The sequence below is a fragment of the Oncorhynchus nerka genome, linkage group LG18 (assembly GCF_034236695.1).
Source record: "Oncorhynchus nerka isolate Pitt River linkage group LG18, Oner_Uvic_2.0, whole genome shotgun sequence".
NCBI lineage: Eukaryota > Metazoa > Chordata > Actinopteri > Salmoniformes > Salmonidae > Oncorhynchus > Oncorhynchus nerka.
Window position 1 is genome coordinate 23386100 of NC_088413.1, and position 27751 is coordinate 23413850.

Here is a 27751-nt window from a genome sequence, read left to right on the forward strand (position 1 = left end):
ACTCACTAGCCCAAGCCAATGAATGTACCAGATTCTCAGCAGGCTCTGCTCACACCTACTGGTCTGAGGCCAAACCACACGAACAACAACATTGGACACTTTATGGACCACAAAGCCTTCACTCTCTCATTCTGGAATATCTAAGGCCTGAGGTCATCTGCCTTTGGCCTAAAGAGCAGGAACCTGGACTTCTTCAAAGAAATCGGAAATACAGACATTGTCATCCTACAAGAACCATGGTATAGAGGAGATGGACTCACTGGTTTCCCTCTAGGTTACAGAGAGCTGATAGTCCCATCCACCAAACTACCAGGTGTGAAACAGGGAAGGGACTCAGGGGGTATGCTAATTTGGTATAGAGCAGACCTAACTCACTCTATTAAATGAATCAAAACAGGAACACTTTACATTTGGCTAGAAATTCAAAAAGAAATGATCTCAACAGAGAAAAATGTCCTCCTGTGTGCTACTTACAGTGCCTTGCGAAAGTATTCGGCCCCCTTGAACTTTGCAACCTTTTGCCACATTTCAGGCTTCAAACATAAACATATAAAACTGTATTTTTTTGTGAAGAATCAACAACAAGTGGGACACAATCATGAAGTGGAACGACATTTATTGGATATTTCAAACTTTTTTAACAAATCAAAAACTGAAAAATTGGGCGTGCAAAATTATTCAGCCCCTTTACTTTCAGTGCAGCAAACTCTCCAGAAGTTCAGTGAGGATCTCTGAATGATCCAATGTTGACCTAAATGACTAATGATGATAAATACAATCCACCTGTGTGTAATCAAGTCTCCGTATAAATGCACCTGCACTGTGATAGTCTCAGAGGTCCATTAAAAGCGCAGAGAGCATCATGAAGAACAAGGAACACACCAGGCAGGTCCGAGATACTGTTGTGAAGAAGTTTAAAGACAGATTTGGATACAAAAAGATTTCCCAAGCTTTAAACATCCCAAGGAGCACTGTGCAAGCGATAATATTGAAATAGAAGGAGTATCAGACCACTGCAAATCTACCAAGACCTGGCCGTCCCTCTAAACTTTCAGCTCATACAAGGAGAAGACTGATCAGAGATGCAGCCAAGAGGCCCATGATCACTCTGGATGAACTGCAGAGATCTACAGCTGAGGTGGGACACTCTGTCCATAGGACAACAATCAGTCGTATATTGCACAAATCTGGCCTTTATGGAAGAGTGGCAAGAAGAAAGCCATTTCTTAAAGATATCCATAAAAAGTGTTGTTTAACGTTTGCCACAAGCCACCTGGGAGACACACCAAACATGTGGAAGAAGGTGCTCTGGTCAGATGAAACCAAAATGTAACTTTTTGGCAACAATGCAAAACGTTATGTTTGGCGTAAAAGCAACACAGCTCATCACCCTGAACACACCATCCCCACTGTCAAACATGGTGGTGGCAGCATCATGGTTTGGGCCTGCTTTTCTTCAGCAGGGACAGGGAAGATGGTTAAAATTGATGGGAAGATGGATGGAGCCAAATACAGGACCATTCTGAAAGAAAACCTGATGGAGTCTGCAAAAGACCTGAGACTGGGACGGAGATTTGTCTTCCAACAAGACAATTATCCAAAACATAAAGCAAAATCTACAATGGAATGGTTCAAAAATAAACATATCCAGGTGTTAGAATGGCTAAGTCAAAGTCCAGACCTGAATCCAATCGAGAATCTGTGGAAAGAACTGAAAACTGCTGTTCACAAATGCTCTCCATCCAACCTCACTGAGCTCGAGCTGTTTTGCAAGGAGGAATGGGAAAAAATTTCAGTCTCTCGATGTGCAAAACTGATAGAGACATACCCCAAGCGACTTACAGCTGTAATCGCAGCAAAAGGTGGCGCTACAAAGTATTAACTTAAGGGGGCTGAATAATTTTGCACACCCAATTTTTCAGTTTTTGTTTGTTAAAAAAGTTTGAAATATCCAATAAATGTCGTTCCACTTCATGATTGTGTCCCACTTGTTGTTGATTCTTCACAAAAAAATACAGTTTTATATCTTTATGTTTGAAGCCTGAAATGTGGCAAAAGGTCGCAAAGTTCAAGGGGGCCGAATATTTTCGCAAGGCACTGTATATCCCTATACTTTAATGAAGACAGCTTCTCCATCCTGGAGGAGGAAATCAATAATTTCCAGGCCCAGGGACATGTACTAGTCTGTGGCGACCTAAATGCCAGAACCGGACACGATCCTGACACAGAGAGGGACAGAGAGGGACAAACACCTGCCTGCAAGGGACAGCATTCCCTCCCCCATATGCCCCCCTAGGCACAACATAACCAACAAAAACATGTCACAACTCCTGCAGCTCTGGGTATGTACATAGTCAATGGTAGGCTCCTATGGTAGGCACACCTATAGCGCATCTCTTGGCAGTAGTACTGTAGACTACTATATCACTGACCTCAACCCAGAGAGAGAGAGAGCTCAGTGTTTTCAGCCCTAATATGCACCACGTGTCTCAACACTAAATGATGAGCGCTACAATGCCAGCATACTAAATCTAAAAAACTGGGAGTTGACCCAGCAACCAAACCACTGGAGGTTAACAAACTAGCACTGAACCCACTAACCCCTTCATACCTGTAAAGCACTTTGTGACAACAAAGTGTCGTGGTAACCCTAGTATCAAGTCTCACCCATTACTAGAACTAGTCATTTAGTGGGTTGTTCCTGGTAATAGGTGTGAGTGAACGGGTCTTAGTTTTGAAGTGTCAGTACAGATCTAAAGGTTGGTGAGTGATGTCCTATGGGCCCAGGTGTTGGGATACCAGTGGTAATACTGAATCTGGCAGCTGTGCTCTCTCACAGAGAGAGAACTCCTCCAGGGTGAACATAATTTACCTTTATAAGGAGCCCTCTCCTTTCGCCTGTTTTTGCTCATCACGTGCCTGCTGGACCAATAAAACACAGTGAAGTGTAGCAGCATATATATATATATATAAATAAGAGAGAGAAAGAGACTGAGCAACTGGAAGCAGCCAGTCAGCCATCCGGAGTAAGAGTACCCTAACGTCCCCTTTGGCATGAAAACATCTGCCGTCTCACAACTGTTATTTAAACTTTAATGTCACCCGCCTCTCAGCCAAACGGGGTAATCGCCGTTTCAGTTTGGCAATGGGATTTAAGGGAAACTGACTGAGATATCCCCCGGCCGTTGAGAGCTCTGTGAGATACATTCATTATGGATGCTGCCGGCCCCTGGATTGTCTGTCACTGACACTTTGCTGTGGGGGACTGATGGGAGAGGTAGGAAGAAGAGAGAGGGAGGGCAAGGAGAGAGGGAGGGCAAGGAGAGAGGGAGGGCAAGGAGAGAGGGAGGGATTAGAAAGAGGGGTTGTTCGAGAACTTCATTCCTGTGTGGTGTAGAGGCTCAAACTACTACTACTCTCAAAGTTGCATTAAAAATCGACTTGTTCTTGCCAACTGACCCGTCAAAGTCTAGTCCCGAAATTCCTCCACTCACCCAAAATCCCAAAACTGGGAGGAACTCAGTAGGGAAGCCTTGAATAGAAAGAAGAGACAGAAGATTAGCAGTCCCCCAATGCTTCTGCATAAATCACGTCAACATCAGCAAACATGACATTGTCATATGCCAGTGCATCTCAAAACTGTCGGGTTGGAGGAAGTATAGAAATAGAATGACTAGATTGTATTTCGAAGGAGGCGGGGCTTCTTCACAGGGTTAAAGCACAGTCCCGTCTAAGATCCAGTGCCAGCGTGTGTGTTCCTCTTTAAGTGAATCTGTATGGTCATGCTCTGTAGGAATGCTACCCTTGTCCCTAATGTCCTGAGATCTGACGGTTTCACACACTGCACACCACACTCTCAGACAAGCTTAGGAACTGTGCAGCCCAGTTAATAAATTCTCCCTGAACAATTTGTGCCCCCGAAATTACTTTTTCCCCTCGCTGACAGACACTCAGAAAGCAATACACACTTCCGTAATGAGGCCAAATGAGGACCCATAAGCTGAAATCCACAGCCACTTGAAATGTGTCATAAATCAGGGCTGGGGGTTGAACCGAGGACACTGATCTACTGTAATGGATACAAGACCAAACAAGGAAGATCAAATCCTGTCACTCATTCGGTAAGTTTGCCGTTTTTTTCCCTCTCAGGTTATTTTCCTTTCTTTTCACAGCTAGACTACAAACTTACTTCACACCAGGACAGCGTTTCACAACACACAACTCTACCTTTGGGTGTTAAGCTTCAGTGCTCTAGTGGCATGCTCGAGACAACTTGGTTACCTAGCCTCTACTACCATGGCAACATGTATTTATCCCCCCCCCCCCCATCTGTCTGTTTTGGGGAGTAATCCTGCCATTGTGGCCTAGACAGAATTAACGCCACAAGGCATCTCTGAAGGCTCCAGGTAATATCCTGACACTCGCCTCAATCATCGTCCCATCACTATAAATGACGCCGAGCCCAAATGGACGAAACCCCCGTGCCTCGACAGAGATCCGTCAGGATGACGAGTCATGTCCTCTCCGACACCAGAGGCGGGAAGATTTGGAGCGCTGGACGCCACGTGGTTATCCTGCGGCCAGCAGTCTACGCGTTCCCAAATGACCCTCTCAGCGGGCGAGTCTTCCGACAGCTGCCGAGCACAGCGTGACAAGCTTATCAAACACAAAGGCGTGAGTGTCTCTCAGCAGAGGACCTCACAGCATCTCCCTACAGGGATATCATTCACTAGGCTGGAAGACATCAGTCACACACATTAGCCCTTTGGGGAGCCACGACATCATTAAAAGTAAAGCAGTCAGAGACCCAGATGCAAGGAAGGAGAGCGGTACTCAAATAGTTCAGAAAGAAAATACTCATCTTAAAAAGTGTCATCGTTCCCCAACCTGCAGTGTCTGAGTGCGTACGGCGCACTTCTTATTTTTGGAGGGCTTTTGAAGGGTTGTTTGAATATTTAAAAAGCGGTCCGTTTCAAGTGGGCTCATTAAGTGGTTCCTGTAAGACAGGAAGTCACATCAGCCCTCCTGGAGGACCAACAGGACATCTAGCATTCAACACATCAATAAAGACAACTATATCTACACACCCAGGAGGTACAGCACTGGCCCTGTTCACTACACATGAATCATATCAAACAACAGGGGAGTGGAGGGACACTAACAGTGTGTCCAGAATGGTGGACTACTTTGCACTAAATAGGGATTGGATTCCCTGCCATCAAAAGCAGTGCATTATAAAAAGGTCTCCAGTCAAAAGTAGTGCACTCTATAGGGAATAGGGAGCCATTGAGGATGCACCCTAAAAAGGGATTGATTTCCTATCAAATCAAATTTATTTATATAGCCCTTCGTACATCAGCTGATATCTCAAAGAGTTGTACAGAAACTCAGCCTAAAACCCCAAACAATGCAGGTGTTGAAACAAGTTGGCTAGGAAAAACTCCCTAGAAAGGCCAAAACCTAGGAAGAAACCTAGAGAGGAACCAGGCTATGAGGGGTGGCCAGTCCTCTTCTGGCTGTGCCGGGTGGAGATTATAACAGAACATGGCCAAGATGTTCAAATGTTCATAAATGACCAGCATGGTCAAATAATAGGTCTGGGACAGGTAGCACGTCCGGTTGAACAGGTCAGGATGCCATAGCCGCAGGCAGAACAGTTGAAACAGGAGCAGCAGCACAGCCAGGTGGACTGGGGACAGCAAGGAGTCATCTTGCCAGGTAGTCCTGAGGCATGGTCCTAGGGATATCACCACTGGTCCTTGCCCCCTCCCTCTCTCCCGCTCACCCTCCCTCCCCCTCTCTTACCTGGCAGGTCGGAGAACAGGAGGATGCACTCGTTAAAGCCGTTGGCCAGCAGGCGGTCTCGGAGCTGCTGCAGGATGGCCACGCCGATGCAGAAGGGGAAGGAGCTGTTCCCCAGGAGCAGGGTGTCCCACAGGTGGAAGATCTTGTGTAGGGGGAAGACGTCTGTAGAGGAAGAGATCCATCAATCAAGCAAATGTATTTATAAAGCCTTTTCTACATCACCAGTTGTCACAAAGTGCTTTTACAATACACCAACCTAGTCCATTAAAGACATGCAGAAGCAGAAGGTAGAGCGAGGGAGGAGAGGCGGAGGGAGGGTGAGGAGGAAGGAGGGCGAGGAGGAGGGAGGGCGAGGAGAGGGATTAGAAAGAGGAGGAAAGGTAGAAGAATATACAGATCGTTAAGAGGGTACCCAGGGAGAAAAGAAGATAATGATTTATAATTCAGCCATTTGGCAGATGCTCTTAACCAGAGACACAAAAGTGCATTACAAGGTTCATTTAACAAATAGTAATTGCAAGTACAACCTTAGTAGCAGTAAAAAAAGTAAAAACATTGCAGCTATAAGTGCTTTTTCAGGTTCCCTCAAACTCTAAGCACTTTACATTTCATAAGGCTGTATACGGTATGGGCTGAAGGGGGACTGAGTGTCTGGCTGTCCAATAGTTTCCAAGAAGGCCCATACATGGACTGATGGACACACTAATACTGCACTAATAGTGCAGGACATCACATAGCGGTTTGTCACACTAATACTGCAGGACATCACAGAGCTGTTTGCCATTGACCTGTGTGGAATGGGAAACCTACTGTAACCAATATCTAGAAGTGGATACCAGGCAAAATGTATGTGTGAGAGGTAGGACTGGATGGAGAGGACCGGGAGAGAAGTGGGAGGACTGGATGGAGAGGACCGGGAGAGAAGTGTGAGGACTGGATGGAGAGGACCGGGAGAGAAGTGTGAGGACTGGATAGAGAGGACCGGGAGAGAAGTGTGAGGACTGGATAGAGGACCGGGAGAGAAGTGTGAGGACTGGATGGAGAGGACCGGGAGAGAAGTGTGAGAACTGCATAGAGAGGACCGGGAGAGAAGTGGGAGGACTGGATAGAGAGGACCGGGAGAGAAGCGGGAGGACTGGATGGAGAGGAGCGGGAGGACTGGATGGAGAGGAGCGGGAGAGAAGTGGGAGGACTGGATGGAGAGGAGCGGGAGAGAAGTGGGAGGACTGGATGGAGAGGAGCGGGAGAGAAGTGGGAGGACTGGATGGAGAGGAGCGGGAGAGAAGTGTGAGGACTGGATGGAGAGGAGCGGGAGAGAAGTGTGAGGACTGGATGGAGAGGAGCGGGAGAGAAGTGTGAGGACTGGATGGAGAGGAGCGGGAGAGAAGTGTGAGGACTGGATGGAGAGGAGCGGGAGAGAAGTGTGAGGACTGGGAGGAGCGGGAGAGAAGTGTGAGGACTGGATGGAGAGGAGCGGGAGAGAAGTGTGAGGACTGGATGGAGAGGAGCGGGAGAGAAGTGTGAGGACTGGATGGAGAGGAGCGGGAGAGAAGTGTGAGGACTGGATAGAGGAGCGGGAGAGAAGTGTGAGGACTGGAAGGAGAGGAGCGGGAGAGAAGTGTGAGGACTGGATGGAGAGGACCGGGAGAGAAGTGTGAGGACTGGATGGAGAGGACCGGGAGAGAAGTGTGAGGACTGGATAGAGAGGAGCGGGAGATAAGTGGGAGGACTGGATGGAGAGGAGCGGGAGAGAAGTGGGAGGACTGGATGGAGAGGAGCGGGAGAGAAGTGGGAGGACTGGATGGAGAGGACCGGGAGAGAAGTGGGAGGACTGGATGGAGAGGACCGGGAGAGAGGAGTGGTAGGACTGGGAGTTAAGCTGAGACTCTTCAGCACATTAACAGTCCACTGAGCAGCCGGTGGGTGTGAGTGACGGGCAGAGTGTGTGCGTGTGTGTGGAGGCAGGGAGATGGACCTCCGACACTCTCCTCGGCTGGGTGCATTAGCAGTCAGGAAGTAGGATGGAGGAGAGGGGTGAGGGACTCACGCTGGTTTGGGAAGGGTGGAGAGCAGGCCTCACACTCAGAGCCCCTGGGAGCCATGTGTACGTGGGTGTGCATGCTTGAGAATTCTCAAGTGTGTGTGTGTGTGTGTATCTCTTAGAATTCTCAAGTGTGTGTGTGTGTATCTATTGTAGGATTTACAATGAATGTAAAACATACAGTGCATTCGGGAAGTATTCAGACTCCTTCATCTTTTACACATTTTGTTAAGGCTGTACCTTAATCTAAAATGGACTAAACAGTTTTTTCCCCCCTCATCAAATCTAGACAATACCCCCATTGCATTTTTGCAATTGTATAATTTTTTATATTTTTTATTATATTTACATAAGTATTCAGACCCTTTATTCAGTACTTTTTTGAAGCTGTTTTGGCAGCGATAACAGCCTTGAGTCTTCTTGGGTATGACGCTATAAGCTTGGTAAACCTGTACTTGGGGAGTTTCTCCCATTCTTCTCTGCAGATCCTCTCAAGCTCTGTCTGGTTGGATGGGGAGCGTCGCTGCACAGCTATTTTCAGGTCTCTCCAAAGATGTTCGATCTGGCTCAAGTCCAGGCTTGTCAGAGACTTGTCCCGAAGCCACTCCTGCGTTGTCTTGGCTGTGTGCTTAGGGTCGTCTCAGTCTGAGATCCTGAGCGCTCTGGAGCAGGTTGTCATCAAGGATCTCTCTGTACTTTGCTACGTTCATCTTTCCCTCGATCCTGACTAGTCTCCCAGTCCCGGCCGCTGAAAAACATCCCCACAGCATGCCGCCACCACCACCACCACCATTCTTCACCGTAGCGATGATGCCAGGTTTCCTCCAGACGTGACACTTGGCATTCAGGCCAAAGAGTTCAATATTGGTTTCATCAGACCAGAGAATCTTGTTTCTCATGGTCTGAGTCTTTTAGGTGCTTTTTGGCAAACTTAAAGCGGTCTGTCATATGCCTTTTACTGGAGGAGTGGCATCCATCTGGCCACTCTACCATAAAGGCCTGATTCGTGGAGTGATGCAGAGATGGTTGTCCTTCTGGAAGGTTCTCCCATCTCCACAGAGGAACTCTGAAGCACTGTCAGAGTGACCAAGAACCTTCTCCCCTAATTGTTCAGTTTGGCCGGGTGGCCAGCTCTAGGAACAGTCTTTGGTTGTTCCAAAATGTTTCCATTTAAGAATGATGGAGGCCACTGTGTTCGTGGGGACCTTCAATACTGGTACCCTTCCACAGATCTGTGCCTTGACACAATCCGATCTCGGAGCTCTACGAACAATTCCTTTGACCTCAACCCTTGGTTTTTGCTCTGACATACACTGTCAACTGTGGGACCTTATATAGACAGATGTGTGCCTTTCCAAATCATGCCCAATCAATTGAATTTACCACAAGTGGACTCCAATCAAGTTGTAGAAACATCTCAAGGATGATCAATAGAAACAGGATGCACCAAAACTCAATTGCAAGTCTTATAGCAAAGGGTCTGAATACTTATGCAAATAAGGTATTTCCATTTAGGCTATAACGTAACAAAATGTGGAAAAGGTCAGGTGGTTTGAATACTTTCCGAATGCACTGTACACTTAGACTCAGTTTATTAGGTACACCACCACATTCACCAAAATGGATCGCTCCTACAGTCAGTGAGTCACGTGGCCATGGTCTGCTATAAAGCAGGCAGACAGGCATCAAGGCATTCAGTTACTGTTCGAGTGAACGTTAGACTTTGAGCGTAGTATGATCAACGGTGCTAGGTGAGCCGGATCCAGTATCTCAGAAATAGTCACCCTCCTGGGCTTTTCACGCACAACAGTGTCTAGAATTTACAGAGAATGGCGCAACAAAAAACATCCAGTCAGAGGTAGTCCTGTGGATGAGAACAGCTCATTGATGAGAGAGGTCAAAGGAGAATGGCAAGAATCTTACAAGCTAACAGGCGGGCCACCAACAGACCAATAACAGCGTAGTACAACAGTGGTGTGCAGAACGGCATCTCGGAACGCACAACTCGTCGATCCTTGTCACGGTTAGGCTATTACAGCAGACGACCACACCGGGTTCCACCGCTATCAGCTAAAAACAAGAAGAAGCGGATCTAGTGGGGCACATGATCACCAAAAGCGGACAATTGAATGGAAAAACATTGCCTGGAGCATGACAGCGAGTTCAGTTTACTTGAGTGGCCTGCGCAGTCCCCAAACCTCAACCCAATATATAATCTTTGGGATGAGATGGACTGGGCTGTTCGCAGCATGAATGTACCTCTGTCCAATCTGCAGCAACTGCGTGAAGCATCGCGTCATCATGGACCAACATCCCCGTGGAACATTTCCAAAACCTTGTAGAATGCCCTTGTAGAATGCCCTGAAGAATTCAGCCTGGAGGAAAAGGGGGGATCCGACCCTGTACGAGATGGGTGTACCTAATAAACTGTGCATGTCTTTCTGGCCCCTGCCCAAGTGTCTGCTATCTGCTCACATTACTGATAGTCTATTTTATGTCCCAATATTAAATAGGAAAAACACTGGATCTTCTTATCAAACTCAGATTAAAGTAATATGTAATATATGTAGATATGTAGATTAAAGTAAAGTAATATGAAATAGATATTATAATACTACTATTCATGTCCTAACAGTAGTGTTTCAGTCTGCTATTCCTTGGCGACAATAGGATCAAGCATAATGCAGCCACCCGCTGTTCACCTACTGCATGATACAGAACTGTACATCTTGAGTAGGCAAATAACACTTTCAGAGGCTACTTCAGTTAATGACTAGCCACAATCATGTGATTGTCTTGTTGGCTGAATTCCAAATGGTATTCAGCCAGTAGACCAAAACAATGGCCGCATGAATGACGTCCACTCTTTACGTGGCCATATAAATGGTATAGGAAGATATTACCACAGAAGTAATAGACCGGCATAGAACGTAGAGCATTATAATAGAGTAGACTAGAAGAGTAGAATAGAATAGCCTTCATGGCAGCAGTTTCTGTGGTATAATGTAAACCCAGTAGACTAGAGACATTATCTAATAGAGTTGGTTATAAAGGTCACACTGCTGTCAAAAGCAACTAATCCTTACCGTACTGGAGTCTTTGACCTTTCCAAACTGCTCTGTTATGAGTTCCAAATGCTGCTGACCCCACACCGTGCCAAGGCCTATAGAATACGCACACGAGCACATTCATAATAATAAAGAAGGTCAACTTACGTGTGAACATGGTGAGGAACCACGGAATGGCATAGAGCTGCAAGGTGAAAGAGAGAGGATCTAGTCAATGAAATAAATAAAGGCATGCATCTCTGTTCTATGCATTACAGTATTATTCTTTAAGGGACATTCCTAGCTATACACATTCCAACCCAAAACACATCAAATCAATGCCATACAAAATCCACTAAACCATTACGTCGATTTAACTTTTTCAGCAGACATTTTGTAATTCAGCCACACAAACTTTGTCTGATCTGATGTCTGCTAAGTTTGCACATAGCCTGTGTGTGTGTGTGTGTGTGTGTGTGAGAGAGAGAGAGGTGGCAATAAGGACAAACTGCTGAGTACTTGAAGTCAGAGTTAGAAATGGCTAACAATGAAATCTCGCTCTCCCTTTCCCCCTCTCTATCCTTCCCTCCTCCCACACACACACCCTCCACAGACGAACAACCACCAGGGTTAGTTTCTTTTTTTTTTTTTTTTGGGGGGGGATATTGCAATGGAATTGATTTCAGCTGGTTAATTGAATAGGTGAGGAAAACGCTAAGCGGGGCTGGTCGGCTTCCTTCCTGGAGCCGGCAGACACCCTCCATACCCAAGGGTAATGAGTTACTCAGAGCCTCGGACTCAATTTCATCAGTCTCCTCCACAGAGCCCTGGCTAGGCCTCATGGGATTAGTTGTCGTAGAAAGGTGTGAATGGCAGCCAGGGGAGGGAGGGAAGGGAGCCCAAATTGAAAACAGCCTAAATTGAAGACGCGGGCCGGGGAGTCTAACCTACGTGCAGCATGGCAGTGGTGGTCCTATGGCTTGAAGCAGGAGGAGACAGCTACAGTACACTGGGCCGGGGAGTCTAACCTATGTGCAGCATGGCAGTGGTGGTCCTATGGCTTGAAGCAGGAGGAGACAGCTACAGTACACTGGGCTGGTGACTTATGTGTATTTGACAATGTAGTATTATATAACAAGGTATGTTATTGTATAACCACCACAGCACACTACATTGACACGTATACAGGGGAAATCAAACAGAGGGTTCATGTTGTGGTTACTGGGTAGCCTAACATTTGGCCTTTTTATAGCCTCTGTAAGAATGTAATACTTTGATAGAACAACACTCGTGAAATCCCTCCATCTCTCCACACTCTCTGAACTTCAGAAGTTCATTATTTATGGTTTGGATAAGACTTCAAACATTAAAAGCTGTATCAACACACTGAGTTCACATATCATTATTCCCCGACCAGACTGGGAAAATAACGTTTCAATCCTCCGCCTTTGAAAGGGAAGTTGAATACAAATAAAACAGAGGTTCACAAGTGTTGAGATGACATCATTAGAAAACCAGGCACTCAGTTAACCTCTGAAGAGGCGGCACGGAAGATAATGTCCACCAGCCTCGTTGCTTGACGACAAAGGAAGAACCATTATAAGAAAGATGCTCAACGTAATGCTTTGTAGCAGGATAACAAATGCTTTTGTTGAAATCACTATGTAGATGTGGACAAAACAATTGTTTTAATGTGCCACATCCTTTATCTCCCTAAAGGAACCTGTAAAACACCCACAGGAAAACCAGTGAAACATCGAATTGTCCTTATTTTCTCCCCGCAATAAGTGTTTTCAGACAGGGACAGCCACATCTTCTAATCACCATGGTTTCACTGCTATATGGTCTGTGGTTTCATGGTTTCAGGTTGTCATTGTAAATGAGAAATGGTTCTAAACTGACCCAGCTGGTTAAATACATTTGAACTTGAAACAAAGTCAGTGTTTCCTACAGGAGCGGAGTTACACACGTCATCAAAAACTTCCACCATTCATCTTTAAAAACAGGGCACCATAAAACCGTGGCCCCTGTTTGATAGACTCAGCCGTTCTCTGGAAGAGGTCCCCGGGGCTGGTCCACTGAGGTGACACATTCATCAGCAAGATAATGCCTTGATTAGCACCTATAGAGCCTTTAACCTTGCTACGGTGTGAAGAGAGTGAGTGTTCTGGAACAGGGGATGGAGGGCCGGGTGTTCGACGACCTTATGGCAAGGCCAGACTGTCATTAGAGCCTAGAGCAGGCCAGGCTGTCATTAGACCCAGTATAAATGATCACAAATGTACTGAGTGGAGGGAAATTGGCCTTGACCCAAAACTGAGAGGGGCCAACGAACAAAAACGCTCAATGACAAGCAGGACTCTATTAGAAGGATGTGACAGTAGTGATTCTTTATCCCTGACCAGGGACTCTGGGACTGGGCCAGATTCCAGACTTCTCCTCCATCCTCCCCATTGTCCCTCACCTTTCACGATCTAAAAACTCACAGAAGGAAAGAAAAGTTTTCTAACAAGTACCCTTCACCCCTGTTCTGCTGTCAGATGTACAGTAGGGCTCCTCCAGTTAAGTACTTTCCCCCTACAGTTCTGCTGTCAGATGTACAGTAGGGCCCCTCCAGTTAAGTACTTCCCCCTACAGTTCTGCTGTCAGATGTACAGTAGGGCCCCTCCAGTTAAGTACTTTCCCCCCTACAGTTCTGCTGTCAGATGTACAGTAGGGCCCCTCCAGTTAAGTACTCCCCCCCCCTACAGTTCTGCTGTCAGATGTACAGTAGGGCCCCTCCAGTTAAGTACTTTCCCCCTACAGTTCTGCTGTCAGATGTACAGTAGGGCTCCCTCCAGTTAACAGTTTCTTTCCCCCTATAGTTCTGCTGTCAGATGTACAGTAGGGCCCCTCCAGTTAACTTCTTTCCCCCTACAGTTCTCTGCTGTAGGGCCCCTCCAGACAGTTCTGCTGTCAGATAAACACTTTTCTATAGTTCTGCTGTCTCAGGGCCCCTCCAGTTAACTTCTTCCCCCCCTACAGTTCTGCTGTAGGACATCTGTGTATAAACACTTTTCAGCTCATCCACTACAACTGTTCCCTTATCAGTTATATGACGATCAGCCCCCTCATGTCAGTTTTATGATCCTTCGGCACTGTTCTCCAGTCAGTTTTTACGTTAGGACGACGCAGCCCAGACCGCATTTCAGTGCTCACGTCAGGTATGAATCCGATCTCATTGAGGTGGTTGCTGAGCTCTGGGTCGTGGAAGGCGATCATCTGGGAGAAGACGGTGAGGTATTCTGAAACCAGCACAGAGGGAGAGTTCAAATCTAGCGAGAAAGCAGTGGTGGTCCTATCTGAGGAACGCTACTCATGGGTGTCTGTTGCAAAACATTTATCTACGTTGTGCCATATTGAACAAGACCCAGAAGCTATTGTGACATCAGATTGGGCATTGTCTGTCGATATTTTGTACCAGGACTATAAAGAGATGTGTGTCGTGTATGGTCTCTACACAAAAAACGTAATTGAGCTTCATTATTTTTATTCCAAAACAAAAGTACACTAAAATCCAAGACAGACCAACATTGGTGAGATTAGATGAGACTGTGGTGGGACAATAAACAACACTCCACATTGAGTTCAAGTGGTGTGTTTGTTGTCCCAGATCACATTGCGGGACTATAACAATGGACCAATGTAACAAAAGATAGTTTGGGTGGAGTTTTCCTTTGAGCAATAAGGCAGAGAGACTGTAGTATATTGTCAATATCACACAAAAAAGGGTGTTATTAGACAACTCATTGGTGCACTTCCATAAATATACCTACTAGTGGAACACATTGAACACTGACATGTTTACGTAGATTAAAGATTGTTTTACTGGGATGATGGAGGCTGCTTGTTATTCAAGTGTCACTGTACATGGAGGGACTCACCTTGGATAACGTGAGAGTTGTCCTTCAGGAAGAAGTTGTACAGGTATTTGGGGATGAAGGCCGACATGCAGGCGTACGCCAGGGCTGTAGACAACAAAGGGGAGGATGAGGTGAAGAGAAGGGAGGAGTATCAGCGATACACATTGTACCTCTGCAAATCAACAACAACTCCCTGTTTTAAGAAGGTTTCAAATACCCTTACCTTCATTGTTGAAATTCAGCCAGAGAAATGGTGCACAAAGTGAATCCAAACCTGAACAAAACACAGGGTACAACCGTAAACCACATCACCGCTGGAATTGACTTGGCTAGATTGAAAATGTATGACTTGACTGGCACCTAGTGGTCTATTGACCACAACACAGCACAGATGTGAGTCAACGTGTCAGATTGTGACAGCAGAGACAGACTCACCCTGCCAGTAGACCAGGTCAGGGTGAGACACCACCCAGGCCTTGAGCACTCGCCTGAACTTCCTGTGGCCCTGTGGCGAGGACAGTAGCTCGTCATACTGGTGACAGCGAGGGATGTCCACCTCAATCTGGGAGGAAAACACACACATTAGAAGTGTGTGAACCAAGGCATGTGATGGATATATATCTGTTCAATATGAAATTATAAAAGTGCCAAAAATAATAACATTTGCCCATCAACTGATAACCAGTCCACAATCAGAAGAGCAGGTACCTGTCTGTCAGTGGGTATAGGAGTATCCTTATCAATGCTGTCATATTTGGCTTGAATGTCCCCCTGGAGAGAAAAAGGAATCTAATCAACCAAAATATCTTCTCATTATCATTGCATGGCAGAGTATTAAATGAAAATCAGCAGTAAATCAAGTTCATAATCTCTATGGTTATCAGCTTTATTTATCTCTACAAACAAAACAATGTATTCCTCTCTATGGTTATCAGCTTTATTTATCTCTACAAACAAAACAATGTATTTCTCTCTATGGTTATCAGCTTTATTTATCTCTACAAACAAAACAATGTATTTCTCTCTATGGTTATCAGCTTTATTTATCTCTACAAACAAAACAATGTATTTCTCTCTATGGTTATCAGCTTTATTTATCTCTAAAAACAAAACAATGTATTTCTCTATGGTTATCAGCTTTATTTATCTCTAAAAACAAAACAATGTATTTCTCTATGGTTATCAGCTTTATTTATCTCTACAAACAAAACAATGTATATTCCTCTCTATGGTTATCAGCTTTATTTATCTCTACAAACAAAACAATGTATTCCTCTCTATGGTTATCAGCTTTATTTATCTCTACAAACAAAACAATGTATTTCTCTCTATGGTTATCAGCTTTATTTATCTCTACAAACAAAACAATGTATTCCTCTCTATGGTTATCAGCTTTATTTATCTCTACAAACAAAACAATGTATTCCTCTCTATGGTTATCAGCTTTATTTATCTTTACAAACAAAACAATGTATTCCTCTCTATGGTTATCAGTTTGTCCTACCTCGACTCCCAGGAGAGCAGCCCAGGCCAGTCCACGTATGAGAGGAGGAATGTCCACCCTCGCCTCCTTCCACACCAGGTTCTTCTTGTAAGGGTATGCCTGTGGGACAAACAACACAACCAGATCATTTTCTAATCAGAAGATTATATTCTATTGTCATTATTTATCCAGATAAGTCATTGAGAAGACACTGTGTTTTACTAATCTGGTTGATATAACACATAGCTCCACTTCAATTCAACACCCGATATAATCAAGATAGACACCAAGGCCTGGACACACCAATAGAAGACTTTAATAAATCACCAGACAGGAACACAAAGATGAGTAAAAGAGTGTGAGCTCAGGACAAGGTCAATGTGACTTTGGGTACTCCTCGTCTTTCTATTCCTGGAATCATTGGGAACTGGGGGATCTTAAACTGCGGAGGCAGAGTGATTGCATTTGTACTGGTTGTGAGACAATGGTGTGTGTGTTAGAGCTCAGACCTTGAGGAGCCTGTCGAAGAGGATGATGCGGATGAGTTGGTACTCTGTGTCCCTCTCCCTGATGATGAGTGGCAGCGTGACGGTGCAAGACAGCTCATTGCTGCTGTTGGACTGGGACAGACTAGACTGTCTGGAGAGACAGACAGAAAGACACAGAGAGAGACACAGACAGCGAGAGAGAGCGCGAGAGCAAGAGAGCGAGCGAGCAAGAGAGCGAGCGAGAGCAAGAGAGCGAGCGAGAGCAAGAGAGCGAGCGAGAGCAAGAGAGCGAGCGAGCGAGAGAAAGAGAGCGAGCGAGAGCGAGAGAGAGAAAGCGAGAGAGCGAGCGAGAGAAAGCAAGAGAGCGAGCGAGAGAAAGCAAGAGAGCGAGCGAGAGAAAGCAAGAGAGCGAGCGAGAACAAGAGAACGAGGGAGAGCAAGAGAGCGAGCGAGAGCAAGAGAGCGAGCGAGAGCAAGAGAGCGAGCGAGAGCAAGAGAGCGAGCGAGAGAGCGAGCGAGAGCAAGAGAGCGAGCAAGAGAGCAAGCGAGAGCAAGAGAGCGAGCAAGAGAGAGAAAGAGAGCAAGCGAGAGCAAGAGAGCGAAACACAAAGAGATACAAGGGAACAAAAAAGCAAGAAGGGAACATTACCCATCTCCATCAGTCATTGAAAAGAACAAGCCATAAAATGATAGTCTATCTGTCCTCAGCTCTCGCATCCCTACGAAGTCAATACGTGACAAATGAGGAGTAAAAGATGAGGGGATTCTTACTCATCTTCCAATAAAGGGTAATATGCCTCTCCTGCCACATCTTTCAGTCTCTGAAAGAGAGAAGACAGATTTTAATTCTCAACACATTTCAGATTCAACCATGTGGAGAAAATAAACTGCTGTGTGGTGTTGGTAGAACACTGGTCATTACAGTCCAAGTAGAGACCTGTTGTGTGGTGTTGGTAGAACACTGACCTGTTGTGTGGTGTTGGTAGAACACTGGTCATTACAGTCCAAGTAGAGACCTGTGTGGTGTTGGTAGAACACTGGTTACAGGTAGAGACCTGTTGTGTGGACATGGTCACTACAGTCCAAGTAGAGACCTGTTGTGTGGTGTTGGTAGAACACTGGTCACTACAGTCCAAGTAGAGACCTGTTGTGTGGTGTTGGTAGAACACTGGACATTACAGTCCAAGTAGAGACCTGTTGTGTGGTGTTGGTAGAACACTGGTCACTACAGTCCAAGTAGAGACCTGTTGTGTGGTGTTGGTAGAACACTGGACATTACAGTCCAAGTAGAGACCTGTTGTGTGGTGTTGGTAGAACACTGGTCACTACAGTCCAAGTAGAGACCTGTTGTGTGGTGTTGGTAGAACACTGGTCATTACAGTCCAAGTAGAGACCTGTTGTGTGGTGTTGGTAGAACACTGGACATTACAGTCCAAGTAGAGACCTGTTGTGTGGTGTTGGTAGAACACTGGTCATTACAGTCCAAGTAGAGACCTGTTGTGTGGTGTTGGTAGAACACTGGTTATTACAGTCCAAGTAGAGACCTGTTGTGTGGTGTTGGTAGAACACTGGTCACTACAGTCCAAGTAGAGACCTGTTGTGTGGTGTTGGTAGAACACTGGTCACTACAGTCCAAGTAGAGACCTGTTGTGTGGTGTTGGTAGAACACTGGTCATTACAGTCCAAGTAGAGACCTGTTGTGTGGTGTTGGTAGAACACTGGTCACTACAGTCCAAGTAGAGACCTGTTGTGTGGTGTTGGTAGAACACTAGTCATTACAGTCCAAGTAGAGACCTGTTGTGTGGTGTTGGTAGAACACTGGTCATTACAGTCCAAGTAGAGACCTGTTGTGTGGTGTTGGTAGAACACTGGTCACTACAGTCCAAGTAGAGACCAATACACTACTAAAATGTCTTGCTCCTGTTATTGTACGGTAATGTTAAATCTATTAGTCACAGTGGTGTCCTCACGTTCTTCAGCTGGCACAGAGACAGTGTGACGGTGGTGTCATCCAGGAGGAAACTCCTGTCCCTGCCTTGGCCAAACGACTCGCCATCCTCCAGCAGGAAACTAACACAGACATTGAATTCAACATTTATTCATCCGGATGAGAAACTATATAATAGCATGGATCTATCTAAATATAATATAGTTAACTAGTTCAGACAAAAACATTATTTTAACTTTGTGCTTTGCTCTATGATTAAAATAGTTAATAACTATTGGAGACAGTACAGTGAAAGGCATTTTGCATATAATTACATTATCTGAGACAGTAGAAAGGCCTGCTGTACATAACTACATTATCTGAAACAGTCCGGTAGAAAGACATGCTGTATATAACTACATTATCTACGACAGTAGAAAGACATGCTATGTATAACTACATTATCTGAAACAGTCCGGTAGAAAAGACATGCTATGTATAATAACATTATCTGAAACAGTCCACTAGGTAGAAAGGGCGTGTTGTACAGTACTTGGGCAGGGTGCAGACGGGAGGCTTGGACTGGATGATCTCCTTGTTGGTCAGTTCCTTCTCCAGGTCTCCTCCCGCCAGACACCACAGGTGGTACACCTCATCTATGGCCCTCTCCCCCAGGTACTCCTCATCATCATCTGGGACATGATTGATAGATTCATTTAACTGTCTAATACATTCAAAATCAGCCACATTTCAATTCATTTCATAGTATGCAGGATAGTCCAAATCGATAACGTGTTTGCGTGTGTGTGTGTGTGGCCACGTCAGGGCATGCATGTGTGCACTCTGACCTTTGCAGAGCTGGCTGATGTCCTCTGGTAGCTCCAGGTGGGCACAGCGCAGGGAGGAGGAGAACAGCCCGACGGGCTGCTGGAACGGGGCGTAGAGACAGGACACGCCCTCAAATACTGGGTCAACCAGCAGCTCTGCAGGGGTGGGCCTGGATGGAAGCACAGAGTGAAATCTCTTTTTTGAACATGCATCAAAAACATATCGCACTTCATCAAAGGTTCAGATTTCACGACAAAAATGTTATGTGAAGTGTTCTCAAATGTTCTCTCTAAACGTACCATGTTCTCATTTGGGCATGTTTTTGATCACTTTCCCTGTTATTACCCTGTTATTACCCTGCAGATAGTTCGGCTGCATGACAAAAGTACCTGGAGAAAGCATGGAGAATGGGCCTCCCAACAGGAAATGATAGCCAACACAACATGATATAAAACATCTCTGGTCGAGTTACCTTCTGGAGGGCAGGAAGGTCAGGCATTTCCTTAATAATGTCAGGACGTTCTCAGGCAGCTCCTGTAACAGAACGTTGACAATCACATTAGTTATGCTACAATCCAGACCCACAGCCCCAATCTCCCTCTGCTTTTATGGCTTTTCAGCATCCTAAAGAAATAAAATAGCCTGAGAAAGGTTAAAAGCCTTTTTACAAGGGAAACACTTTGGCAAATGGAGGACATATGAATTTCATTAGCACACATATACACGCAAACAGATGCCCGCACAAACACACACAGCTAGCGGTTACAAGTTACAGGGCATCGTTTTGGTATTTGATGAAGTGTCGTCATTTACAATCACAATCGTCTCTGGACCAACAATACAGCATATAGTAAGGTGTAGTCTTATCTACAACATCATAAAACATGACTTTACCACACATTAGGCAATCTACACATTAGACAATCTACACATTAGGCAAACTACACATTAGGCAAACTACACATTAGGCAAACATTAGGCAAACTACACATTAGGCAAACTACACATTAGGCAAACTACACATTAGGCAATCTACACATTAGGCAATCTACACATTAGGCAATCTACACATTAGACAATCTACACATTAGGCAAACTAGGAATTCTAGGACAATCAACCTTTCTTAGAGTGGATTTAGCGGGCCAGTGTAATAAACAGTGACTTGTGATTGATTTCAAACTCACCCTAATCGCATCCAAGCATCCGTGCTCCTCTGCAAGGACTGTGACTATGTCGTCAATGCAACCTGAGAACAACAAAACACAGACAACCCCGTCATAAACAATGAACAACCCCGTCATAAACAATGAACAACCCCATCATAAACAATGAACAACCCCGTCATAAACAATGAACAACCCCGTCATAAACAATGAACAACCCGTCATAAACAATAAACAATAAACAATGAACAACCCCGTCATAAACAATGAACAACCCCGTCATAAACAATGAACAACCCCGTCATAAACAATGAACAACCCCGTCATAAACAATGAACAACCCCGTCATAAACAATGAACAACCCCATCATAAACAATGAACAACCCCGTCATAAACAATGAACAACCCCGTCATAAACAATGAACAACCCCATCATAAACAATGAACAACCCCATCATAAACAATGAACAACCCCATCATAACCAGCCTGTGGCTCACCAGGCTGATGGACATGGCAACACGTTCACTTACCCAAGGTGATAATGAATTTCAATCTCTCGCTTATTTCAATGTTCTGCAGTAGTCTTCTACCCTGTGAATAAAAGGGTGAGAGGAGGAAGTCATTCTGTCCTCATGTACTAACCACAATATCACACTTTACTTGAACCCTCAAATCAATGGTTATATAACACTGTCATAACATCTGTCAATGACAGTCCTGACTTCTGACTGACAGCTCAATCAAATAATCAATGATTAGGTCAAGATGTGGGGGTTTAAGAGAGCTTACTGCACACAGCTCAAAGAGCAGGACTCCCAGGGACCACACGTCTGTCTTGGGCCCCGAGGGAAGAGGGTTCTCCCCCTGGGAGGGGTCACTAGGGTGGACTGAGCCCTGGGCGATGACCTCAGGAGCCAGATAGGATGGGTACCTGTGGACAGAGATAGTCAGAGAGAGGGTCAAAGGTCAATTGAATAGCCTGCAAGACATAGTAAACTTGAGAGCGTTGAGGTTGTCTTGAATTAAATACAATGAAACCTGTTTGCAACAGATAACATTTGACAATGAACAGACTTTGATGATTAATCTACCTAAATATTCCAGGTACTTCCTGTTTTCTTGAAGTCATTGTTGAAGTGATGCATGTACAGTACGTTGCTTCATATCAAGGAATCTCCATAAACACTAGACAGATAAGCTTATTTCATCTTCAAACCAGATGTGTTACTTGGAGACTAGATAACACAGGACATCAGAGGCAGCGGCACACACACACACACACACAATCATTCCCCCATTCAACAACAGGCTATTACCCACAAAGACTTTCTAAAACATGAGGGCCTTTGGGTTTTGGATAAGACTTCTATTACAGTACTTATTACAGAAACAATGGATTACTTTAATATCTAAAACCTGGACATCATAATGGCTGGTCATGGCTCACATCAACACCATTATCCCAGAAACCCTAGACCCACCCCAATTTGCATACCGCACCAACAGATCTACAGATGATGCAATCTCGATTGCAATCCACACTGCCCTTTCCCACCTGGACAAAAGGAACACATGTGAGAATGCTATTCATTGACTACAGCTCAGCATTCAACACCATAGTACCCTCAAATCTCATCACTAAGCTAAGGACCCTGGGACTAAACACCTCCCTCTGCAAATGGATCCTGGACTTCCTGACGGGCCGCCCCCAGGTGGTAAGGCTAGGTAACAACACATCTGCCACGCTGATCCTCAACACATGGGCCCCTCAGGGGTGCATGCTCAGTCTCCTCCTGTACTCCCTGTTCACTCATGACTGCACGGCCAGGCACGACTCCAACACCATCATTAAGTTTGCTGATGACACAACAGTGGTTTGCTTGACCACCGACAACGATGAGACAGACTATAGGGAGGATCAGAGACCTGGCCGTGTGGTGCCAGGACAACAACCTCTCCCTCAAAACGATCAAGACAAAGGAGATGATTATAGGAAAAGGAGGACCGAGCATGCCCCCATTATCATCGACGGGGCTGCAGTGGAGCAGGTTGAGAGCTTCAAGTTCCTTGGCGTTCACATCACCAACAAACTAACATGGTCCAAGCATACAAAGACAGTCGTGAAGAGGGCACGACAAAACCTATTCCCCCTCAGGAGACTAAAATTATTAGATCCTCAAAAGGTTTTACAGCTGCACCATCGAGAGCATTCTGATGGGTTGCATGAATGCCTGGTATGGCAACTGCTTGACCTCCGACCGCAAGGTACTACAGAGGGTAGTGCGTACAGCCCAGTACATCACCGGGGCCAAGCTTCCTGTCATCCAGGACCTCTATACCAGGTGGTGTCAGAGGAAGGCCCTAAAAATAGTCAAAGACTCCAGCCACCCTAGTCATAGACTGTTCTCTCTGCTACCGCACGGCAAGCGGTACCGGAGCACAAAGTCTAGGTCCAAGAGGCTTCTAAACAGCTTCTACCCCCAAGCCATAAGACTCCTCAACAGCTAACCAAATGGCTACCCAGACTATTTGCATTGCCTGTCCCCCCCACCGCTACTCTGTTATTATCTATGCATAGCCACTTTAATAACTCTACTTACATGTACATAATTACCTCGACACCGGTGGCCCCAGCACATAGACTCTGCACCGATACCCCCTGTATATAGCCCTGCTATTGTTATTTACTGCAGCTCTTGAATTATTTGTTATCTCTTATTTTTAAGTGCTTTCCTTAAAAACTACATTGTTGGTTAAGGGCTTCTAAGTAAGCCTTTCACTGTAACACCTGTTGTGTTCGGCGCATGTGACAAAATGTGATTTGATAAACAATAGATTGACCATTACACATACATGTCATAGTAATGCATCTCATTCTATTTCACAAACAGCATTTAAATACTGTGTTGTGTTCACAGAGGGACCTATGACCTCCATTACCAGAAGATCCACAGTACTGCAAGTTCCAGACGTTCGAGGTTCACAATCTTCCATTATCATATCATAGTTTATCATAGTTATCTCTATATGACAGTGGACCATGTATTGCTTTTAAGATGAATAGATTAATATAGATGAATTGGTAGAGCGTGGCGCTTGCAGGCCAGGGTTGTTGGTTCAATTCCCATGGGGCACCAGTACGAGAAAAAAAAAGTATGAAAATGCATGCACTCACTACTATGTTGCTCTTAGAGCATCTGCTAAATGACTAAATGTTGAAAAAAATGTGTTTTCACTGCCTAATCTAAATGTCAGTCACAATTGATTAGCTTTTCACATTATCGACACATTCGTTGTACATGGGAGGTTAGATGTGAACAGGACTTACCCAATAGGAAAGTCCACATCTGCCCCGTGGTCTGTCATGTAATAGAGCCCAAACTTAGCCAGCTTCACCTTGCCCTACAATGAAACAATGTTACATATGACAATATTCAATGTATTGATGGCCTTATGATAAATCAATAATGCATCAATAACGTGATGACAATCAGCCTGTTTAAACGAGAGCGCAGGTTTAACCAGGCTAGATGACAATGGCAAATGGCGTTAATAAATGCCTTTCCATTAGACCCCAACTGATAGGGAAGGGAGGTTACCTACCTTGCCGTCCATGAGGACATTCTGTGCATTGAGGGCTCTGTGAACCATCCCATGTTTGTTCATAAACTCTAATCCCTCCAAGGCCTCATAGGCTATCTGGAGAACCCTCTCTGGGCTGTAACAGACAGACAAGGCCTGAGAAATCTTATATACACATTATAAAACTTGGGCGTAGCTTTAGGACCTGTGGTGTTTGGCTTGAAAAAGGGTCATGTACGGTACTCAGAGTCGGTCTTTGTTTTCCAGCCAACAACGCTACAACAGGTCATTGTGTGTACTAAATATGTAGTAATTTCCCCCTGCCGGGTCTGTAGAGTTGAGGAGTTCATTCGGTTTGAAGTGTTTTACATAGAAGAGGTTTGTGTTATTATCGTTGTCAACCAGTAGATGGCAAGGGGAGTGCATAGTCTAGTCCTGATGTAATGACGCTATTCTTCTTTGTTCAGTTAAACCATGGTCATTCTACTGACAGAGAAATAGAACTGGGTCCCCTTAACATTCCATAACATAGTACATTATCATTGTACTACATCTATATATAGTCTTTATGTTGTGTAAATATTTTACTATGTAGATATAGTGCCTTCGGGTATTATACTATTTCTTATCGTTGTTGCTTTGTCGAGAAGGAACCTGCAAGTAAGCATTTCGTTGGACAGTGCATAACAAATCATTTGTAGACTGCAAATTGACCGCAAGTATCCGAAACAGATAGAATATTTGTCTAAAACAGACATTTCAAACCTTGCTTGCAGTTGTATACGATCACATATACAGTATCTCTCTATAATGTGTGGGAATACTCTAGAACAGATTCCAAAATTAAAATCACTTGGAGCTGATTTGCTGATGTTTTTAGTCTTTTATGGCCAACTATAAAAATGCTAAATAAAATAACACTTCCTTTTTATATAAGAAAACGTAGGGCCCTAAATAAAACAACAGCCGGGCCAAATTCAGGCCGCCAGTTGGTCAACCCAGTGCAACTAATAAAAAAACTTGAAATTTTACCTGACAGTTTGAACCTGTTTCTGGGAATCATTTAGACTGCTTTCGTAGTGTTCCGTTACAACAACAAGTCGTTCTGGAAGAAGGAAGAAGAAAAGGTGTGAAACGGTAGATCAAAATGACATTGGTCAGCCCTGGCATTTTATTGATTTATATGTTTAATATGTGATTTCAAAACATCTGTTTTACGGTCTGCTGCTTGTTCTCCATTTTTTTCTTCTTCCAGCAAGGCTGGTATTTTGTTGTTTTTCCGACGAAGGAGTGTGCCTTTAAGTTAAAGGTTTAGCCACAACATGATTGGTTAAACATAGCCCAGAAGAATCTTCTAAATGAAACGCTAGCGCCATGTGTTGCGATAACATGCATATGCAATTACCAAGCTTTAAAGCTGCACTCAGTCCTTTATAACTCCCCATCCACGCAATAAATGGAAAAACTAAATGTGATCTACAAAACCTGACAACAAAGGGTTCAGCGCTCAGGACCTTAAAACATGGTTTTGACTAAATGGAATACAGTTCATGTCAGAATGGACTTTTCTTAGCAGGTTAGGAGAACTTTCGCAGCAGTTTGGAGAATTAGGTAAAGGTTAGGAAAAGGGTTAGGGTTAGCTAAAAATGCACAAATAAATATATACTTCAGACAGCAATTTGACATAAGCTTCTAGCCGTGACTATAAAACATCTGGGCATAAAAAAGAATGAAACAAAGCAGGCTAAAGTAAGCTTTTAACAACTCAGGAAGTCCATAATGACAGTACTGTGTATACTTTGGCCAAAAATCATTAATGTGTCCAATAAAACCTGCATAATGTGGATTTGGGATGATTTCCGGTTTTTGTTGAGACTTTTAATAAAACACATTCTTGTGGTAATATGCTTAGCAAACAAAAGCGAAACAAGTTAGATTGTGCAGTTGGAGTTTGCCAAACACAGTTATTTTACAGTGACTCGGATGAAACAGAAACACTACTAAAAAACAGAGACATCGTTGAAAGCTGAGAGAGCCTCTTGAGGAGGTATAAACCTGTGATGAAGATTCTCTATATTTGCTCAACTGTAAATGACAAACTGGGGTACAAGTCAACGTGTAAACTTATGGGTATGACCGCAATGAAGTCAATATGAACAGCCTCTTTTCACACAACAATACACAAGATTATTAGGTGTTTATCAAAATAGAAAGGGAAGGTCAAGGCTCTGTTGCAATACACTGAATGCACACCGTTCCCTCTTCCTTCTGAATGCACACCGTTCCCTCTTCCTTCTGAATGCACACCGTTCCCTCTTCCTTCTAAATGCGACTTTAACCTCCCCACGTCTACCTTTGACTCATTCCTCTCTGCCTCCTTCTTTCCACTCCTCTCCTCTTTTGACCTCACCCTCTCACCTTCCCCCCCTACTCACAAGGCAGGCAATACGCTCGACCTCATCTTTACTAGATGCTGTTCTTCCACTAACCTCATTGCAACTCCCCTCCAAGTCTCCGACCACTACCTTGTATCCTTTTCCCTCTCGCTCTCATCCAACACTTCCCACACTGCCCCTACTCGGATGGTATCGCGCCGTCCCAACCTTCGCTCTCTCTCCCCCGCTACTCTCTCCTCTTCCATCCTATCATCTCTTCCCTCTGCTCAAACCTTCTCCAACCTATCTCCTGATTCTGCCTCCTCAACCCTCCTCTCCTCCCTTTCTGCATCCTTTGACTCTCTATGTCCCCTATCCTCCAGGCCGGCTCGGTCCTCCCCTCCCGCTCCGTGGCTCGACGACTCATTGCGAGCTCACAGAACAGGGCTCCGGGCAGCCGAGCGGAAATGGAGGAAAACTCGCCTCCCTGCGGACCTGGCATCCTTTCACTCCCTCCTCTCTACATTTTCCTCTTCTGTCTCTGCTGCTAAAGCCACTTTCTACCACTCTAAATTCCAAGCATCTGCCTCTAACCCTAGGAAGCTCTTTGCCACCTTCTCCTCCCTCCTGAATCCTCCTCCCCCTCCTCCCTCTCTGCAGATGACTTCGTCAACCATTTTGAAAAGAAGGTCGACGACATCCGATCCTCGTTTGCTAAGTCAAACGACACCGCTGGTTCTGCTCACACTGCCCTACCCTGTGCTCTGACCTCTTTCTCCCCTCTCTCTCCAGATGAAATCTTGAGTCTTGTGACGGCCGGCCGCCCAACAACCTGCCCGCTTGACCCTATCCCCTCCTCTCTTCTCCAGACCATTTCCGGAGACCTTCTCCCTTACCTCACCTCGCTCATCAACTCATCCCTGACCGCTGGCTACGTCCCTTCCGTCTTCAAGAGAGCGAGAGTTGCACCCCTTCTGAAAAAACCTACACTCGATCCCTCCGATGTCAACAACTACAGACCAGTATCCCTTCTTTCTTTTCTCTCCAAAACTCTTGAACGTGCCGTCCTTGGCCAGCTCTCCCACTATCTCTCTCAGAATGACCTTC

General features: G+C 45.0%; 1 protein-coding gene across 1 annotated transcript in view; it reads right to left on the reverse strand.

Moving 5' to 3' along the window:
* tbck (TBC1 domain containing kinase) overlaps window positions 1-27751 on the reverse strand; it is a 63303-nt gene that overhangs the window by 28317 nt on the left and 7235 nt on the right. The window contains exons 3-22 of the mRNA XM_065003785.1: window positions 25302-25374; window positions 24291-24405; window positions 24016-24089; window positions 21477-21618; window positions 21218-21278; window positions 20707-20768; window positions 19994-20055; window positions 19542-19690; window positions 19247-19385; window positions 18737-18836; window positions 17538-17587; window positions 16788-16917; window positions 16300-16398; window positions 15504-15566; window positions 15231-15357; window positions 15019-15069; window positions 14817-14900; window positions 14092-14177; window positions 11062-11098; window positions 5806-5967 (exon numbers count right to left, since the gene is read on the reverse strand). Coding sequence (XP_064859857.1) covers window positions 5806-5967; window positions 11062-11098; window positions 14092-14177; window positions 14817-14900; window positions 15019-15069; window positions 15231-15357; window positions 15504-15566; window positions 16300-16398; window positions 16788-16917; window positions 17538-17587; window positions 18737-18836; window positions 19247-19385; window positions 19542-19690; window positions 19994-20055; window positions 20707-20768; window positions 21218-21278; window positions 21477-21618; window positions 24016-24089; window positions 24291-24405; window positions 25302-25374 — 1866 coding nt within the window. The remainder of the gene's footprint in view (window positions 1-5805; window positions 5968-11061; window positions 11099-14091; window positions 14178-14816; window positions 14901-15018; window positions 15070-15230; window positions 15358-15503; window positions 15567-16299; window positions 16399-16787; window positions 16918-17537; window positions 17588-18736; window positions 18837-19246; window positions 19386-19541; window positions 19691-19993; window positions 20056-20706; window positions 20769-21217; window positions 21279-21476; window positions 21619-24015; window positions 24090-24290; window positions 24406-25301; window positions 25375-27751) is intronic.